The sequence below is a fragment of the Trachypithecus francoisi genome, unplaced genomic scaffold (assembly GCF_009764315.1).
Source record: "Trachypithecus francoisi isolate TF-2019V2 unplaced genomic scaffold, Tfra_2.0 Lachesis_group21, whole genome shotgun sequence".
Lineage (NCBI taxonomy): Eukaryota > Metazoa > Chordata > Mammalia > Primates > Cercopithecidae > Trachypithecus > Trachypithecus francoisi.
Window position 1 is genome coordinate 32,306,474 of NW_022681467.1, and position 19,120 is coordinate 32,325,593.

Genomic DNA, 19,120 nt, shown 5'->3' on the forward strand with positions numbered 1-19,120 from the left:
TCCCAGCACTCTGGGAAGCCAAAGTGAGAGTATCACTTGAGGCCAGGAGTTCAAGACCAGTCTGAGCAACACAGCAAGACCCCCATCTCTATGAAAAATATATATGTTTTCTAATTAGCCAGGCATGATGGCATGTGCTTGTAGTCCTAGCTACTCAGGAGGCTGAAGCAGGAAGACTTCCTGCTTCAGCCCAGGAGTTCAAGGTTACTGTGAGCTATAATCGCGTCACTGAACCCCAGCCTGGGTGACAAAGTAAGACTCTGTATCTTTTTTTTTTGAGATGGAGTTTCACTCTTTTTGCCCAGGCTGGAGTACAATGGTGCGATCTTGGCCTACCGCAACGTCTGCCTCCTGGGTTCAAGCGATTCTCCTGCCTCAGCCTCCTGAGTAGCTGGGATTACAAGCATGCGCTATCATGCCTAGCTAATTTTGTATTTTTTAGTAGAGGCAGGGTTTCTCCATGTTGGCCAGGTTGGTTTCAAACTCCCGACCTCAGGTGATCAGCCTGCCTCGGCCTCCCAAAGTGCTGGGATTACAGGCGTGAGCCACCGCGTCCAGCCTAGACCCTGTATCTTTAAAAAAAAAACAAAAAGCCTTTTAAGAATGTAAGGGTTTAAGATGTTACCATTATGTGATAACCAACTTTCACTTTTTTCTTGAGTCCTCTGACTTCAATAAATGTGTTGACTCCGGAATGACACGATCTGACTTGTCCCATATTTCTAAACTTAACTAAATCATTATCATTTCATGCCTGTTACTATTTCTTCCTCTCCCTGGCTAGTCTGAACTAGTTTTGTTATATTTGCGTGACAACATACTCTAGGAAATGTCAACTTTTTTTTTTTTGAGACAGAGTCTCACTCTGTGGCCCAGGCTGGAGTGCAGTGGCGCAATCTCAGCTCACTGCAACCTCCGCCTCCCGGGTTCACGCCATTCTCCTGCCTCAGTCTCCCGAGTAGCTGGGACTACAGGCACCCACCACGATGCCTGGCTAACTTTTTTGAACTTTTACTAGAGACGGGGTTTCACTGTGTTAGCCAGAATGGTCTCGATCTCCTGACCTCCTGATCTGCCCGCCTCAGTCTCCCAAAGTCCTGGGATTCCAGGTGTGAGACACTGCACCAGCCCCAGTATTTTTATTAGTATGAACTGTTATTGTTTCCAAAAAGTAGGCTACTGTATGAGACTTGGGTATAGTTTTTGTTATACAAGATTTTTTGTTTCTTTGCTTTTGAGACAGAGTTTCACTCTTGTCACCCAGGCTGCAGTGCAAAGGCTCAATTTCAGCTCACTGCAACCTCTGCCTCCCGGGTTCAAGCCATTCTCCTGTCTCAGCCTCCCAAGTAGCTGCGATTACAGGCACCTGTCACCATGCCCAGCTAATTTTTTTTTTTTTTGAGACGGAGTTTCGCTCTTGTTGACCAGGCTGGAGTGCAATGGTGCGATCTCGGCTCACTGCAACCTCTGCCTCTCAGGTTCAAGTGATTTTCCTGCCTCAGCCTCTTGAGTAGCTGGGATTACAGGCATGTGCCAGCATGCCCAGCTAATTTTGTATTTTCAGGAGAGACGGGGTTTCTCCATGTTGCTCAGGCTGGTCTTGAACTCCCGACCTCAGGTGATCTGCCCATCTCAGCCTCCCAAAGTGCTGGGATGACAGGCGTGAGCCACCACACCTGGCCTAATTTTTGTATTTTCAGTAGAGACAGGGTTTCTTTTTTTTTTTTTTTTTTGAGATGGAGTCTCGCTCTGTCGCCCAGGCTGGAGTGCAGTGGCCGGATCTCAGCTCACTGCAAGCTCCGCCTCCCGGATTTATGCCATTCTCCTGCCTCAGCCTCCCGAGTAGCTGGGACTACAGGCGCCTGCCACCTCGCCCGGCTAGTTTTTTGTGTTTTTTAGTAGAGACGGGGTTTCACCATGTTAGCCAGGATGGTCTTGATCTCCTGACCTCGTGATCTGCCCATCTCGGCCTCCCAAAGTGCTGGGATTACAGGCTTGAGCCACCGCGCACGGCCGAGACAGGGTTTCACCATGTTGGCCAGGTTGGTCTCGAACTCCTGATCTCAGGTGATCTACCCGCAGAAGTATAAGCAATCTTTATTTTTACGCTTTTCTAAGTTTTCTAAATTTGTTTCTGATTATACACAAAATAAGTGTTATTTATCTAAAGCAATATATCATATACACATATAAACTACAGCAGCTGTCCCAACACTCTCTTTCTCTCTCTAATATACATATATGCATACTATATGTGTATATATGTATATCATATATGTATGTTAGAGAGTGTTGCGACAGATGCTATAGTTATCTGTAATATATCTATATAATGGGTATATATACCCACACACATATACATATATACTCAACATAGTGAGACCCTCGTCTCTAAATATATATATGTAATATTCCATCTCTAAAAATATATATATTACATATATAGAGAGAAAGACTGGGGTCTCACTATGTTGCCTAGGCTGGTCTCAAACAACTGGGCTCAAGCAATCTGCTCGCCTCAGCCTCCCAAAGTGCAGGGACTACAGGCGTATGACATCATGCCCAGCTAATTTTTTATTTTTTAATTCTTTGTAGAGAAGGGGGTCTCCTTATGTTGCTCAGGCTGCCAGGGCTCAAGAGATTCTCCTGCATCAGCCTCCCAAAGCTCTGGGATTACAGGCATGAGCTACAGCACCCAGCCTTTCTATTTGTATCAGAACTGAACTAAAAGTTCTATTTCACAAGGCCAGAACATGTTACTATTTTAAAGCTTTACCCAAAGTACCAAGAATTTTTGCCAGACTATTTTTAAGCCTTAATATTACAAAGTGATTCATAATTATATTTCTAAAACTCAATTTCATATCTACAATTATATATATGTATGGAAAAAAATCTCAAATGACATATGCCAAAATATTAACAATATTAACAATGGTGAAATAACAGGTGATTTTTATTTATTGACTTTTTGGTGTTTTCTCATTTATTTTGCAACAAGTATGTAATCCATTATATTCTAATTTTCTTTTCTCTTTTATTCCTTTTTTTCGTTGAGACGGAGTCTCGCTCTGTTGCCCAGGCTGGAGTGCAGTGGCAGGATCTCAGCTCACTGCAGTATCCACCTTCTGGGTTCAAGCAATTCTCCTTCCTCAGCCTCCTAAGTAGCTGGGATTACAGATGCACACCACCATGCCTGGCTAATTTTTGTATTTTTAGTAGAGGCGGGGTTTCACTATGTTGGCCAGGCTGGTCTCGAACTCCTGACCTTGTGAATTCCTGACCTCAGCCTCCCAAAGTGCTGGGATTACAGGCGTGAGCCACCGCACCTGGCTATATTCTAATTTTCTTACTTCAGGGGAGGTGCTGAATTTGATGAAAATTAATACTTCTACACTTTGGGGCAGGAGTACACATGTATACATATACTATTTCTGGAGTTCTTCACCGTGAATTTTACTGTCACCCTCTCTCTAATGTTTTCCTTCTCAGTAAATTATATCAAATATTAACAGTAATCAAGCTCTACTGGTTCAACCTAGGATCCAAACCATAACTGAAGTTAGATCAAATTAAAAACAATCAAACTCAAACTTGATTGTCACTATTTATTAAAAAATAATGCAACTTACTGTTTTAGAGGAAAGGAGCCATTGCCTATAGTGAATGACTGTAACAACACTAGGCTGATTATGTTGTATATACAAAGTACCAAATAGTTATTACAAGAGGTTTTTGCAACTGAGATTCAGAAATCTATAACTATACTATAAGCCTGACCCTTCCAAGGTGAGTCTCATCTGTTCTGCCAAGGAACTTCAGCTTTAAGGACAACTAATTCCTTACATTTCAGCTCCGGATACATCCAGGTGGGAAAGAATGGGCAACAGATTCAGGAAGAATGGAGTTTTTCAATCCCAACCACTCAATGGCAAGTTATAAAACTTAATTCTTAATTTTCTGACTATAAAACAGAAATAAGAAAAACCATCTTGGCCAGGTGTGGTGGCTCATGCCTGTAATCCCAGCACTTCGGGAGGCTGAGGTGGGTGAATCATTTGAGGTCAGGGGTTCGAGACCAGTCTGACCAACATGGTGAAACCCCATCTCTACTAAAAGTTCAAAAAATTTAGCTGAGCATGGTGGTGGGCGCCTGTAATCCCAGCTACTGGGAAGCTGAGGCAGGAGAATCTCTTGAATCCAGGAGGCGGAGGTTGCAGTGAGCTGATATCATGCCACTGCACTCCAGCCTGGGCGACTGAGTGAGACTCTGTCTCCCAAAAAAAAAAAAAAAAAAAACAAAAGAAAAAGAAAAGAAAAAAAGAAACCATCTTATAATATTGCTCTAAGTATTGAAGATACTGTATGTTTATTAGGTACCCTACAGTAGGCACTCAAATTATTATAACTGTTGCTTATAAATAGTTCTTTCTTCTGATGCTAATGCTTAGAGATTCCACCGTACTTAACATAAAATGCATATTTGAAAATAACTATTTGCTGGTGGGTATACAGGTTGGCTGAATATTGGAAGCAAGGATGTTGCCAGCACCCTCCTTTCCTGCTAATACCCTCTGGGTCTACTTCATGTCACTTCTGTTACTGCTATGGCATCTATCCCAAAAGTGGGAGGGTCAGGCTGCCCAGTTTATAAGGTTTCCATTTCCCTGTACTTATTTCATACTCCTATGTTTTCTTTTTTCTTATTTATTTCTTATTTATTTATTTATTGAGACAGAGAGTCCCACTGTGTTGCCCAGGCTGAAGTGCGGTGGTGTTATTTCAGCTCACTGCAACTTTTGCCTCGCAGGTTCAAGAAATTCTCCCACCTCAGCCTCCTGAGTAGCTAGGATTACAGGCACACACCACCATGTCCAGCTAATTTTTATATTTTTAGTAGAGACGGAGTTTCACCACACTGGCCAGGCTGGTCTCAGACTCTTGACCTCAAGTGATCTGCCTGCCTCAGCCTCCCAAAGTGCTGGTATTATAGGTGTGAGTCACTGTGCCCGGCCCTTAGTCCCATTTCTTTCAGGACCAGTCAACAGATAAAAGAGGTAGATGAACTGCTGGTTCATTTTACTGATTTCCAAACTGGCAACAGAGGTGATGCAAAAGCAGACCAGGAAGAACAGTTCCATTTAGGAAAACACTAATGAGTCAAGTTGAATTTTGCATTTCCAAACATAAACCCAAGAGAAATCTGAACATGATATTCATAACAATTTAGGGAAAGATTTCTTTTAGGGAAAGATTTTATTGTCAAGAAATCTCTCCTCCATCTGCCCCTCTCCTATCTTCTCTGCAGTAAGGTAGCAACCGTCCATTTGCCACCTATGACAAATGAGGTTTCCAATATCATGTGAGGAAAAGAAATCTTAATCACAAAGAGACAGCTCTATTCAGTAACCTACAATCATAAAACAGGTACCTGGCAGGCAATTTCTGAACACGACAGCAAATCAGTTGTTTTTTTTGTTTGTTTGTTTTGTTTTGTTTTGAGATGGGAGTCTTACTCTGCACCCAGGCTGGAGTGCAATGGCACGATCTCGGCTCACTGCAACTTCCGTCTCCTGAGTTCAAGTGATTCTCCTGCCTCAGCCTCCTGAGTAGCTGGGATTATAAGCGTGTACCACCATACTTGGCTAATTTTTGTATTTTTAGTAGGGATGAGGCTTCACCATGTTGGCCGGTCTGGTCTCAAACTCCTGACCTCAAGTGATTTGTCTGCCTCAGCCTCTCAAAGTGCTGGAATTACAGGTATGAGCCACTGTGCCAATGGCCAACAATTGCAAATCATTTTAAGTGAACTTGATCCAATGACCAAACGAACATTAAGGACTCAATATTAGCTGTAAGGAGAGATCCACTTCTACAAGCCCACCACTACAGGAAAGGAAACACTGCAGAGATCCTGTACAGAGCCTCCTTGTTGCTTGTACAGTCCTTACCTGACAGTCAAAGTCCTGGAAGTTTCGTGTACCATTCTGTCAACAGAAGACAGAAAACACAGTCAGTTTCCCCACATGTGCAGCAAATTCAGTTCACAGTGCAAGCAGTGCATGTGCAGCCTCTTGGTTGCCATAAAACTGAAATGGTTCTCATCAGAAGGTTTCAGAGGCAGGGAGGGTTATGAACATGTGTTAATAAAGGCTAAATCTTCAGGTGAGATTATGCTTTAGTGGGCTCATGAGAAGATAAAGGGAAGGGCCTAGTTTTCTAGCAAGCTTGTAACTTCTTGCCTTCCTACCTAAGGAGAGCAGTGAGAATTTGTAGGAAGAGGGTAAAACGTGGATCACAGTCTGGAAACATACCTTGAACACGCAAGGGAAGTACCTGGGAGGAAAGGAGTTGGAGGCCAAAGCTGAGAAGGGTGAAGGAGAACAGGTGCAGAACCAGGAATTAAAGAAAGCATCAGGAAGAGGACAAAGATATGGATGGATCAGAAATGGAAGCCTTGAAATCTAACAGAGAAGAAAGGCAGTGTTACCGAAGGAAGGAAAGAAAGACAACAAGGTTCTTAACACACTGGCCTGCCTGTTGCATCCTATGAAATCACTGATAGGGAAAAAGGACAAGTCATGGAATCATTTAAAAAGTAAAACATAGTCAAAAAATCTAAGGAGAATTCACCAAGCTTCTAAAAAGGGATTATAATAATGACGATTGAGAAAAAAAAAATCAATGGTAATTAATTCAGAAGCATTTTTCCAGCATTCCAGATGCCAGTATTGCAAGCCATAAGAGGATAAAAAAGGGGCCGAGCGTGGTGGCTCATGCCTGTAATCCCAGTATTTTGGGAGGCTGAGGCGGGCAGATCACCTAAGGTCAGGGGTTTGTGGGCAGCCTGACCAACATGGTGAAACCCAGTCTCTACTAAAAATACAAAAATTAGCCGGGTGTTGTGGTGTGTGCCTGTAATCCCAGCTACTTGGGAGGCCGAGGCAGGAGAATCGTTTGAACCCGGGAGCGGAGGTTGCAGTGAGCCGGGATCCCGCCACTGCACTCCAGCCTGAGCAACAGAGCGAGACTCTCCCCGCCAACCAAAAAAAAAAAAAAAAAACAGTATAAAAAAGGTAACAAGTGGGCCAGGCGCGATGGCTGACACCTGTAATCCCAGCCCTTTGGGAGGCCAAGGAAGGTGGATCACAAGGTCGGGAGTTCAAGACTAGCCTGACCAACATGGTGAAACCCCATCTCTACTAAAAACATAAAAATTAGCCGGGCGTGGTGGTGGGCGCCTATAGTCCCAGCAACTCAGGAGGCTGAGGCAGGAGAATTGCTTGAAACCGGGAGGTGGAGGTTGCAGTGAGCCGAGATCGCACCACTGCACTCCAGCCTGGGCAACAGAGTGAGACTCCGTTTCAAAAAAAAAGGGAAAAAAAAAAAAAAGTAACAAGTGATGTATTTGGGAATAAAAGAAAACTTCTACTTGAATTTTCACAAAGTGTAACCCCTTTCCTGAAAAAAGTCTCCCATTATGTAGAAACTGATTTATCATAACTATTTATTCTGTCTCTACAATGACTTTCAGAAAGTTCCTAACAGCTTCCCAAAAGCTGCCCCTCCAGAGATACTATAGATATCTGATCCTCAAAAATACTAATTAGTCTCATCTCCCTTCAAAATGATCCTCCTAGAAACAGTTCTTTGGGTCCAGGCACGGTGGCTTATGCCTGTAATTCCAGCACTTTGGGAGGCTGAAGCGAGTGGATCACCCAAGTTCAGGAGTTCGAGACCAGCCTGGCCAACATGGTGAAACTTCATCTCTACTAAAAAAACTACAAAAATTAGCCGGGCGCAGAGGTGCCTATAATCTCAGAGGCACCTTGAGAGGCTGAGGCAAGAGAATCACTTGAACCCAGGAGACGGAGGTTGCGGTGAGCCAGTATTGACCCACTGTGTGTCAGCCTGGATGACAGAGCAAGACTCCATCTCAAAAACAAAAAAAAAAGAAAGAAATAGTTCTTTGGGATCCCACCAACTACACTGCTGGCTGGACAAAAGAGAGGTTAAAAAACACAGCCCAGGCTGGGTGGTGGCTCATGCCTGCAATCCCAGCACTGCACTTTGGGAGGCCAAGGCGGGCAGATCACCTGAGGTCAGGAGTTTGAGACCAGCCTGACCAACATGGAGAAACCCCATCTCTACTAAAAATACAAAATTAGCCAGGTGTTGTGGCGCGTGCCTGTAATCCCAGCTACTCAGGAGGCTGAGGCAGGAGAATTGCTTGAACCAGAGAGGCGGAGGTTGTGGTGAGCTGAGATCACGCCATTGCACTACAGCCTGGGCAACAAAAGTGAAACTCTGTCTCAAAAAAAAAAAAAAAAAAAAAAAATTCACAGCCCAGTGTGGTATAAACACCCAAATAAACAAACTATCCACTCCATAAGAGGGACTATCGGCCGGGCGCGTTGGCTCACGCCTGTAATCCCAGTACTTTGGGAGGCCGAGACGGGCGGATCATGAGGTCAGGAGATCGAGACCATCCTGGCGAACATGGCGAAACCCCGTCTCTACTAAAAAAATACAAAAAACTAGCCGGGCAAGGTGGCGAGCGCCTGTAGTCCCAGCTACTCGGGAGGCTGAGGCAGAAGAATGGCGTAAACCCGGGAGGCAGAGTTTGCAGTGAGCCGAGATCCGGCCACTGCACTCCAGCCTGGGCAACAGAGCGAGACTCCGTCTCAAAAAAAAAAAAAAAAAAGAGGGACTATCTAGAGCTGCACTATCTAGTATGGTAACCATTAGCCATATGTACACTTTAAATTTAAATTCAATAAAATAAAATCTTAGTTTCTCAGTTACATTAGCCATATCTCAAGTGTTCATACTCTTGGGCAGTACAGACACAGAACATTTCCATGACTACAGAAACTTCTACTGGATAACACTGATCTAGAAGCCAAAAGCTTCTCTGAAGGAATAAGGTTATGAAAGAGCGGCCCTTGACTTTCTAAAAGTGGCAGTAAAGTCACAACAGATTACCAGTCATAGAGACTGTAGATGCCACTGAGAATGGGCAAGAGAATGGTAGAGACAGTAAAGTATTATTCCTAACATGAAACTGAATTCACAAAAAGTCTGATACAGTCACAGTATGGAAAGACAACTAAGATACTGTGCAGATGGGACTGGGCAGCACATTTCCAAGGAATGTCGCTATTGATTAAAAGGAGCATAGTGTTCCATGGCTCCCACTAGCCCTAAGAAATGTCTGAGGACTTCTTCAGAGAAATCATTGTGCTTAATTTACAGACAGACTATGAGAAGCAAAAGGAAGGGCCCTCTCATGGATTAGGATGGACGGTTTTTGTAGGATATAAATGGTCAGCCAGTGAGTTTCTGGTTCCTGATTCAACTTGTACCTTCCTCCAAATATAGCACAGGGCCTGGTATAAATCAGATGATTGATACAGATTCATAAAACAAATAAGCCAATATTAAAAAATTAAATGTTGAGGAAATTCTGTTAAAATTTTGGGTTTAAAAAAAACTTCTGCTGCATTCCAGCTTAAGATACGTATGGTTAGTAAGAGGGAAAAGAAAGTAGGATACAAAATACTCTTTACAGTTTGACCTTGGCTACATTAAAAATATGTATTTAAAAAGACTAAAAGGCCAGGCACAGTGGCTCATGCCTATAATCCTATCACTTTGGGAGGCTGAGGTAGGCAGATCACTTCAGGTCAGGAGTTCAAGACCAGCATAGGCAATATGGCGAAATCCCATCTCTACAAAAAAATGCAAAAAAAATTAGCCAGGCGTGGTAGTGCAAGCTTATAGTCCCATCTACTTGAGGGGCTGAGGTGGGAGCATCACTTGAGCCTGGAAGGTCAAGGTTGCAGTGAGCTGAGATCACACCACTGCACTCCAGCCTGGGTGCAAAGTGAGATCCTGTCTCATAAATAAATAAACAAATAAAAGACAAAAAATGAACAACAGCAGCTGCTTCTGCAGAGAGAGTTTATGGGTGATTATAATTTTCTTCATATTATGTACAATGAGCATGTACTTCCCTTTCTGAAATTAGAAAACCAGAAAAAAAGGGTCTAGCAAACCCTAGAAAAAATACCAAATTTAGTATTTTGTAATATAAGATTTAAAGGGCCGGGTGCGGTGGCTCACGCCTGTAATCCCAACACTTTGGGAGGTCGAGGTGGGCAGATCACAAGGTCACGAGTTCAAGACCAGATTGGCCAATATGGTGAAACTCCATCTCTTCTAAAACCACAAAAATTAGGCCGGGCGTGTTGGCTCATGCCTGTAATCCCAGCACTTTGGGAAGCCAAGGCAGACAGATCACGAGGTCAGAAGTTCAAGTCCCGTCTGGCCAACATGGTGAAACCCTGTTTCTACTAAAAATACAAAAATTAGCTGGGCATGGTGGCACGTGCCTGTAATCACAGCTACTTGGCAGGCTGAGGCAGGAGAACTGCTTGAACCGGGACCCAGGAAGCGGAGGTTGCAGTGAGCTGAGATAGCGCCACTGTACTCCAGCCTGGGCTACAGAGTGAGACTCTGTCTCAAAAAAAAAAAAAAAAAAAAATTAGCCAGGCATGGTGGAGCATGCCTATAGTCCCATCTACTCGGGAGGCTGAGTCAGGAGAATCACTTGAACCTGGGGGGCGGAAGTTGCAGTGAGCCGAGACAGTGCCACTGCACTCCAGCCTGGGCAACACAGCAGACTCCATCTCAAAAAAATAAATAAATAAGGACCGGCGCAGTGGCTCATGCCTGTAATCCCAGCACTTTGGGAGGCTGAGGCGGGCGGATCACGAGGTCAGGAGATCAAGACTACCCTGGCTAACACACTGAAACCCCGTCTCTACTAAAAATACAAAAAAATTAGCTGGGTGTAGTGCTGGGCACCTGTAGTCCCAGCTACTTGGGAGGCTGAGGCAGGAGAATGGTGTGAACCCTGGAGGCGGAGCTTGCAGTGAGCAGAGATCATGCCATTGCACTCCAGCCTGGGCGACAGACCGAGACTCCATCTAAAAATAAATAAATAAATAAATAAATATTTAAAGATTGACCTCACCTTTTGAGGAATGATTTATAATGATGTCTAAACAGACCATATTAGGGCTTCAATCTAACAGAAGTCCCAGAGGTTCCTTTAGCGATTATTTAGAAAGATTAGGAAAAATCACTCTAGATTGAATTAAAATCTCAGTCATAGAATATAGAGTCACAAATTCTGATTAGCTCTTTGGAAAGCAGCTGTCATTGTATCCATGAATTCTCCTTTCTTACAATGATGTGACCACGACCATGAGGCATTCTGTAAAGCCCTCAGTTCCTGACATGAGCACAAAGGAGCATGCCAAAAGCAGAAAGGCAATGCCCTCAAGAACCTCAAGCTATGTCTTATTTGTTGAGTACCTAGCAAAAAACAACTCTGTGTTCTCAATCCCATCTTCATAGCTATACTCCCAGATAAAAGGTACCAATAACTGAGTGAAGACTATTTAGCATTTGTTTTCCTGGCTTTTTATTTTTTATTTTTAATTTAATTTTATTTTATTTTATTTTTTTTGAGACGGAGTCTCGCTCTGTCGCCCAGGCTGGAGTGCAGTGGCCGGATCTCAGCTCACTGCAAGCTCCGCCTCCCGGGTTTACGCCATTCTCCTGCCTCAGCCTCCCGAGTAGCTGGGACTACAGGCGCCCACCACTTCACCCGGCTAGTTTTTTGTATTTTTTTAGTAGAGACGGGGTTTCACTGTGTTAGCCAGGATGGTCTCAATCTCCTGACCTCGTGATCCGCCCGTCTCGGCCTCCCGAAGTGCTGGGATTACAGGCTTGAGCCACCATGCCCGGCCTATTTTTTATTTTTTGAGATGGAGTCTCGCGCTGTCGCCCAGGCTGGAGTGCAGCGGTGCCATCTCGGTTCACTGCAAGCTCCACCTCCTGGGTTCATGCCATTCTCCTGCCGCAGCCTCCCAAGTAGCTGGGACTACAGGTGCCCGCCACCACGCCCGGCTAATTTTTTTTGTAGTTTTAGTAGAGACGGGGTTTCACCGTGTTAGCCAGGATGGTCTCAATCTCCTGACCTCGTGATCTGCCCGTCTCAGTCTCCCAAAGTACAGGGATTACAGGCGTGAGCCACCACACCCAACCTTTTTTTTTGAGAGAGAGATCCCAGACCCTCTTAGAGAAAGGCTTCTAGCTTCATGAGTAATCACCCTGGAAAATGGGAATGACGAGGTCTATGTGACAATAATTGGCTCCAGAGTTTCTGAATGGGGATCATTAGCCGGTTCTTGACTCAACTGTGGTTAACTGAGGCCATATTATTTATTCTCTGTACTCATTAAAAGTTCAATACTAGTCACTGGGGGCATTCTAAAAGGCTGAGTACCTTCTGGGGCCCTTCCCTAGAGACTTCTTTTTTTCTTTTTTTTTTTTTTTTCCCTGAGATAGGGTCTTCCTCTGTCAGCCAGCCTGGAATGCAGTTGCATGATCACAACTCACTGCAGCATTGATCTCCCAGGCTCAAGCGATCCTCCTGCTTCAGCCACTTGAGTAGCTGAGACTATCGGCATGTGCTGCCCTGCTTGGCTAATTGTTTTTTTTTTTGAGACTGAGTCTTGATCTGCTGCCCAGGCTGGAGTGCAATGGCGCAATCTCCACTCACTGCAACCTCCGCCTGCGGGGTTCCATCGATTCTCCTGCCTCAGCCTCCAGAGTAGCTGGGATTACAGACACGTGCCACCACAACTGGCTAATTTTTGTATTTTTAACAGGGACAGGGTTTCACCATGTTGCCCAGGTGGTCTCCAACTTCTGGGCTCAAGCAATCTGCCTACCTTGGCCTCCCAAAGTGTTGGGATTACAGGCATGAGCCACTGTACCTGCCCTGTTTCTTTTTCTTTTTGAGACAGAGTTTTGCTTTGTCACCCAAACTGGAGTTGCAGTGGCATGATCATAGCTCAGTGTGGCCTTGACCTCTGGGCTCAAGCAATCCTCCTGCCTCAGTTTGTTTGTTTCTAATGTTCACAGTATATGGTTCCATTCTAACAAAACTTCTAGAAATTTCAGGCTATGGGTACTTTCTTTTTTCTGTCCATTTTGAAGATGCCATTAATTCCATATTCTGAGAAATTCTTACACTAAGCAGACTTAAGCAGCAGAAAGGGATTCAAGGGAAAAATTAAAACAACAGAATAATTTGAAGAGGAAAAAAGTCAAGGAAAGCCATTAATTATTACTGAAAGTTGCAGTCAAAGTAGAAGCCAGCTAACAGGAGTGTTTTCTGATGGAGCCTAGTGGCCATATGTAGAAGGTAAGTAAAGTAACCCAAAAGGTAAATTAAAGCAAGTAAGCCTCACAGTCACAAGCTTAGAGAATTAGCAAAAAGAAACTAGAACGGGTCAATGATTAAAGTGAATTATGAAAAAAAGAAAGGGGGGTGTGAAAGGGAGAAATGTTTCAAAAACAAGTCATTGCTAGGGAGAAGAGACATGTCGTTTCCTAACATGAGATCTGGTCAAAAGGCATAGTTTCAAAAGACAGAAGCAACAGACATAATGTAAAGAAAGACGAGACAGATAAGACCTTAGACCAACTATCAATAGGAAGAGATTTCGGGTGAATTTACCTGTTCTGTGAATGTAAAGGAAAGGTCTGTGTCTGATTCACCACTGTATTCCTGGTCGTAACACTTAATGAGTGTAACAAATATCATTTTGTAGAGCTTATGAACATCTCAAAATAGAGATACTTGATTTGAGGAAGAAACGAATACCAAAGAGGAAAGGTTACACGTAATTGACATGCTAGGGACTAAAGTGGAGAAAGTGAGTTGTTGCAATAGTAAAAGGTTTTAGAAATAAGCTGATTCAAAAAACAAAACAAAACAAAAAAAACTGTTAAAGAGAACAAAATATGACTGTATTAAAAAGCCATACACAAAAAAGATAATCCTTCCCAACAAAAAGTAGAAACAAAGATGGGGGATTGTACAAGCAAAGAGTTAGATACGCTCAGAAAATACTCTGTTTTTCTTTAATAATAAAGATTAATATAATCAGTTAGTATAATAAATCAGTGTATTAAAATCATCAGCAGGGCCATGTGCAGTGGCTCACGCCTGTAATCCCGGCACTTTGGGAGGCTGAGGCAGGTGGATCACGAGATCAGGAGTTCGAGACCAGCCTGATAAAGAGACCAGCCTGGCCAATATGGTGAAACCTCATCTCTACCTAAAAATACAAAAATTAGCAGGGTGTGGTGGCAGGCGCCTATAATCCCAACTACTCGGGAGGCTGAGGCAGAGGAATTGCTTGAACCTGGGAGGCAGCGGTTGCAGTGAACCAAGATCGCATCATTGCACTCCAGCCTGGGTGACAGAGCGAGACTCCAACTCAAAAAAAAAAAATCAGCAGCAAATCATTTTCTTTTTTTTTTTGAGGCGGAATCTTGCTCTGTCACCCAGGCTGGAGTGCAGTGGCGCGATCTCAGCTCACTGCAAGCTCCACCTCCCGGGTTCACGCCATTCTCCTGCCTCAGCCTCCCGAGTAGCTGGGACCACAGGCGCCCGCCACCGTGCCCGGCTAATTTTTTGTATTTTTAGTAGAGACGGGGTTTCACCGTGTGAGCCAGTATGGTCTCGATCTCCTGACCTTGTGATCCGCCCGCCTCAGCCTCCCAAAGTGCTGGGATTACAGGCGTGAGCTACCGCGCCCGGCCTAGCAAATCATTTTCTTTCTTTTTTTTTTTTTTTTAGATGGAGTTTTGCTCTTCTTGCCCAGGCTGGAGTGCAATAGCACGATCTCGGCTCACAGCAACCTCCACCTCCTGGGTTCAAGCCATTCTCCGGCCTCAGCCTCTGGAGTAGCTGAGGTGGCATGTGCCACCAGGCCCAGCTAATTTTATATTTTTAGTAGAGACAGGGTTTCTCCATGTTGGTCAGGATGGTCTCGAACTCCCGACCTCAGGTGATCCGCCCGCCTCGGCCTCCCAAAGTGCTGGGATTACAGGCATGAGCCACCGCGCCTGGCCCAGCAAATCATTTTCAAGTAGAAATCAGTTCAAACTGATAATCCAGGGATAAGAATGAAAATTCTATATATAGTGCATATATATATATATTTAAGTATCTATAGCAATCATTACCTTCAAAATATACTAAGAAACAGACTTCATAAAGAAATTTATAAAGAGGTTGGATACTTAGATAAAACTATCTACAATCAGATAATCCCCTGTAGATTGCTGAAAAAGTAGAATTTCCACTCTAAAAATCCCATGGGCACTCTGCTAAGGTGTGGCTAAGACGTGGATCACCTATTGCCTCCTGTAACCGGTTGAGGGTCATCTAGTCTGCAATGGTGGCATGGCAACTTGCTTGGGAACCCATTTCCTGCTGCAGTTCCATCTACAGCAACAGATGACAACAGATGTAACACTCATGTCTTAGTACATTAAGGGACACCCACTCTCTAGTCCACACTAGATGTAGCACTTCATGAATATTCTTGATGAAAATGTCAATAAATCTATTTTTAATTACAGCTGCTTTTTCTTTTCTCTCTCTCTCCCCATTTTTTTTTTTTTTTTTTTTTTTTTTAAACAACCTTGGAGCTGGGTGCAGTGGCTCATGCCTATAATACCAGCACTTTGGAAGGCTGAGGCAGGACGACTGCTTGAGCCCAGGAGTTTGAGACCAGCCTGGGCAACATAATGAGACCTCTTCTCTACAAATAATTTAAAAATTGGCCAGGCATGGTGGCGCACACCTGTGGTCCCACCTACTTAGGAGGCTAAGGTGGGAAAATTGCTTGAACCCAGGTGGTAGAGACTGCAGCAAGCCATGGCCATGCCACTGTACTCCAACCTGGATGACAGAGACCCTGTTTCAAAAAAAAAAAAGGCAGTGGCTCATGCCTGTAATCCTAGCACGTTGGGAGGCTGAGATGGGTGGATGGCTTGAGCCTAGGAGTTTCAACATGGCAAAGCTCGGTCTCTAAAAAAATACAAAACTAAGCCAGGCATGGTGGCAAGAGCTACTCAGGAGGCAGAGGCAGGAGGATTGCTTGAGCCCGGGAGGCTGCAATAAGCCATGATTGTGCCACTGCACTCCAGCCTGGGCAACAGAGCAAGCCCTTAGCACAAATGCTTTGGCTATCTCTGTTGTCCTGGAGGTTACAAAATGTTGTTCCCAGGGTTCTCCCTCCTCTAGTTCTAACATCCTCCTCCCTCCTCTGCTTACATGTTGTGATTAGTAGAAAAGGAAAACTTAAATTGCAGTAAAATTTACCCCACTTTCAGGTGGGTGCGGTGGCTCATGCCTGTAATCCCAGCACTTTGGGAGGCCAAGGCGGGTGGATCACTTGAGGTCAGGAGTTCAAGACCAGCCTGGCCAACATGGCGAAACCCCGTCTCTACCAAAAATACAAAAACTAGCTGGACATGGTGGCAGGTGTCTATAATCCCAGCTACTTGGGAGGCTGAGGCAGGAGAATCACTTGAATCCAGGAGGCAGAGGTTGCAGTGAGCCGAGATCATGCCACTGCACTCCAGCCTGGGCAACAGAGTGAGACTCCATCTCAAAAAACAAAACAAAACAAAAAAAGATTTACCTCACTTTCTACTGTAACAACCAAAACAAAGTACATAACTTATTTCTGTTCTCTCTACTAAACATTTATTCCCCCTTCTGCTATTTCCTCAGTTCTTCAGAAGCTAAGTGTGGCCTTCTACTCGTTTTCTCAAGCCTCACCTTTTGCTTTCACAGGGTTCAGTAGTATCTGAACCAATAGTAGGTAGAGGAAGGCAGGGAAAATGAAGCAAAACAGTCTACTCTCCTGTTTATTACAAGGTCTTTTGGGTGAGGAGACTGGAGCAACCAGGTACAAGAGGCAGTAGATGGTGGGAAGAACCCTAGACCCCCAGGTCCAAGTCAAAGTCAAAAGACGTAGCTTCTATCCTGGCTCCACCAACTTAACAGACACTAGCTCTGAACAAGTCACATAACCTCTCAGTGTCATCTGTAAAATGGAGTTAAAATATCTTCAACTACTTACAAGAGACTGGAAGATTAAAATAAGATATTATTTGTGAAAGTGCTCTGAAAATAGTTAAATGCTATTTTAAAAATCATTTCATATGCCCGTGGAATTTCTGCCCCGCAAAACAAAGTACTGGTGGTTGCTTCTTTTCATCACTGGAGCCAAAACAAGTATGGCAAAATTATCCACTTCTTGACAATTCTGAGCCATAGACAAAATTACAGGCATACTAAAATAAAATGGGAAAAGCACCAACAAACGACATGAGACAAGTTAACATAAGCCTTGCTCAAAGCTATATTGAGAATGCCTCCTTACAGTCATCTCAGGACAAATTTCACAGTAAAACGTTGCTTCTAGTCTTCCTTTAGCTTCCTGAAGCCTGGAGGATGCAGCAATGTCTTCAGCAAAAAGTATGTTTATAAGGATAACGGACAGAAGGATAAGGTGAAATACTGCACATTTTTAGGCTTCTCCTTAAAGAGACAGGGCAAGCCACAAAGGTGATGCCAAAACATCTACAGGATTAACACAGTGGAAACGGCTCAGGTTTTAAGAGTAGGAAAGACTTTGCTTTCCGTCTGGCTTTGCCACTTCTTTACTAGGCAAACCAGCATTTCATTCGGATTTTTAATCTGTGAAGTAGGAATACTACTATCTATCTCAAAGGGATATTCTGAGAATTAGAGAGAATGTATGTAAAGCACTTGGCACATAAAAGATAATAAATAAATCATAGCAGGACAGGCAAAAACAACAACAAAAAAACCCTCAAACCATCTACTTCTATGCAAATCTGGAGGTTTTTCCTCTACACCAGTGGTTCTCAACCAAGGCAATTTTGCTTCCCAGGGACATCTGGCAATGTCTGGAGACATTTTTGGTTGTCACCACTGGGGAGTGCTATTAGCATCTAGTGGGTAGAGGCCAAAGATGCTGCTAAACATTCTACAATGCACAGAGCAGTGTTCCACAACAAACAATGATCCAATCCAAAACATCAACAGTGAGAAATCCTGCCATACAGCAGGCATTCTTTGATACTCAATAGGAGTAAGCTACTTCACCTTTTCTAGCCTTCGTTAACTCACTAGCAATGTGGGAATAAATTTATCTGTGTTCTCTTCCTCATCAAGCTATTGGGAGGTTCAAATGAAGTAATGGATGAGAGGCATTATTATCATTATACCGTTTACCACATACACAAAACCACCCACCTGCTGGGCAGACAGAAGCATTCATGTCCTGGGGAGGGGGAGAGGGAGGCTAATGGGACAGAAGTCTTTGTTTGGAAGTGCCATGATCTAAAGAGGGCCTCTTGCCTATCTACCTGCTTGGCAAGAGCCGAGAGAGTCCTCACGAATAGTGATGGTACAGGAACACTTACATCTCAGGGAGAGAGAGGAGTAAGGTGGAATGTGGGAGGTGGGTAGGAACAGCATAGGCCTATCAAAGAGGAGTGGATAGATGTTAGGAAGTGAGACACTGCTTCATGTCTTGGTCTACTCGGGCTGTCATAACAAAATCACATAGACTTGATGGTTTAAAAGAACAGAAATTTATTTTCTCACGGTTCTGAAGGCTGCAAAGTTCAAGATTAAGGTTCTAGGCCAGGCGCGGTGGCTCAAGCCTGTAATCCTAGCACTTTGGGAGGCCGAGACGGGCGGATCACGAGGTCAGGAGATCGAGACCATCCTGGCGAACATGCTGCAACTCCGTCTCTACTAAAAAATACAAAAAACTAGCCAGGCGAGGTGGCGGGCGCCTGTAGTCCCAGCTACTCGGGAGGCTGAGGCAGGAGAATGGCATAAACCCGGGAGGCGGAGCTTGCAGTGAGCTGAGATCACGCCACTGCACTCCAGCCTGGGCAACAGAGCGAGACTCTGTCTCAAAAAAAAAAAAAGGTTCTAGAAGGGTTCAGTTTCTCATGACGAATCTCTTCCTGGTTTGTGGACAGCTGCCTTCTGGCAGGGGAAGGGAGAGAGAAAGAGAGCCTCTTTCTCTATTTATTTATTTTTTGAGACAGGGTCTTACTCTGTTGCCCAGGCTGGAGTGCAGTGGCACAATCACAGCTCACTGCAGCCTCAACCTCCCAGGCTCAACTGATCCTC

The 19,120-nt window shown here is 44.2% G+C and overlaps 1 protein-coding gene across 1 annotated transcript in view; it reads right to left on the bottom strand.

Moving 5' to 3' along the window:
- NDRG3 (NDRG family member 3) overlaps positions 1-19,120 on the bottom strand; it is a 127,116-nt gene that overhangs the window by 75,372 nt on the left and 32,624 nt on the right. Inside the window, exon 4 of the mRNA XM_033186334.1 lies at positions 5,952-5,987. Coding sequence (XP_033042225.1) covers positions 5,952-5,987 — 36 coding nt within the window. The remainder of the gene's footprint in view (positions 1-5,951; positions 5,988-19,120) is intronic.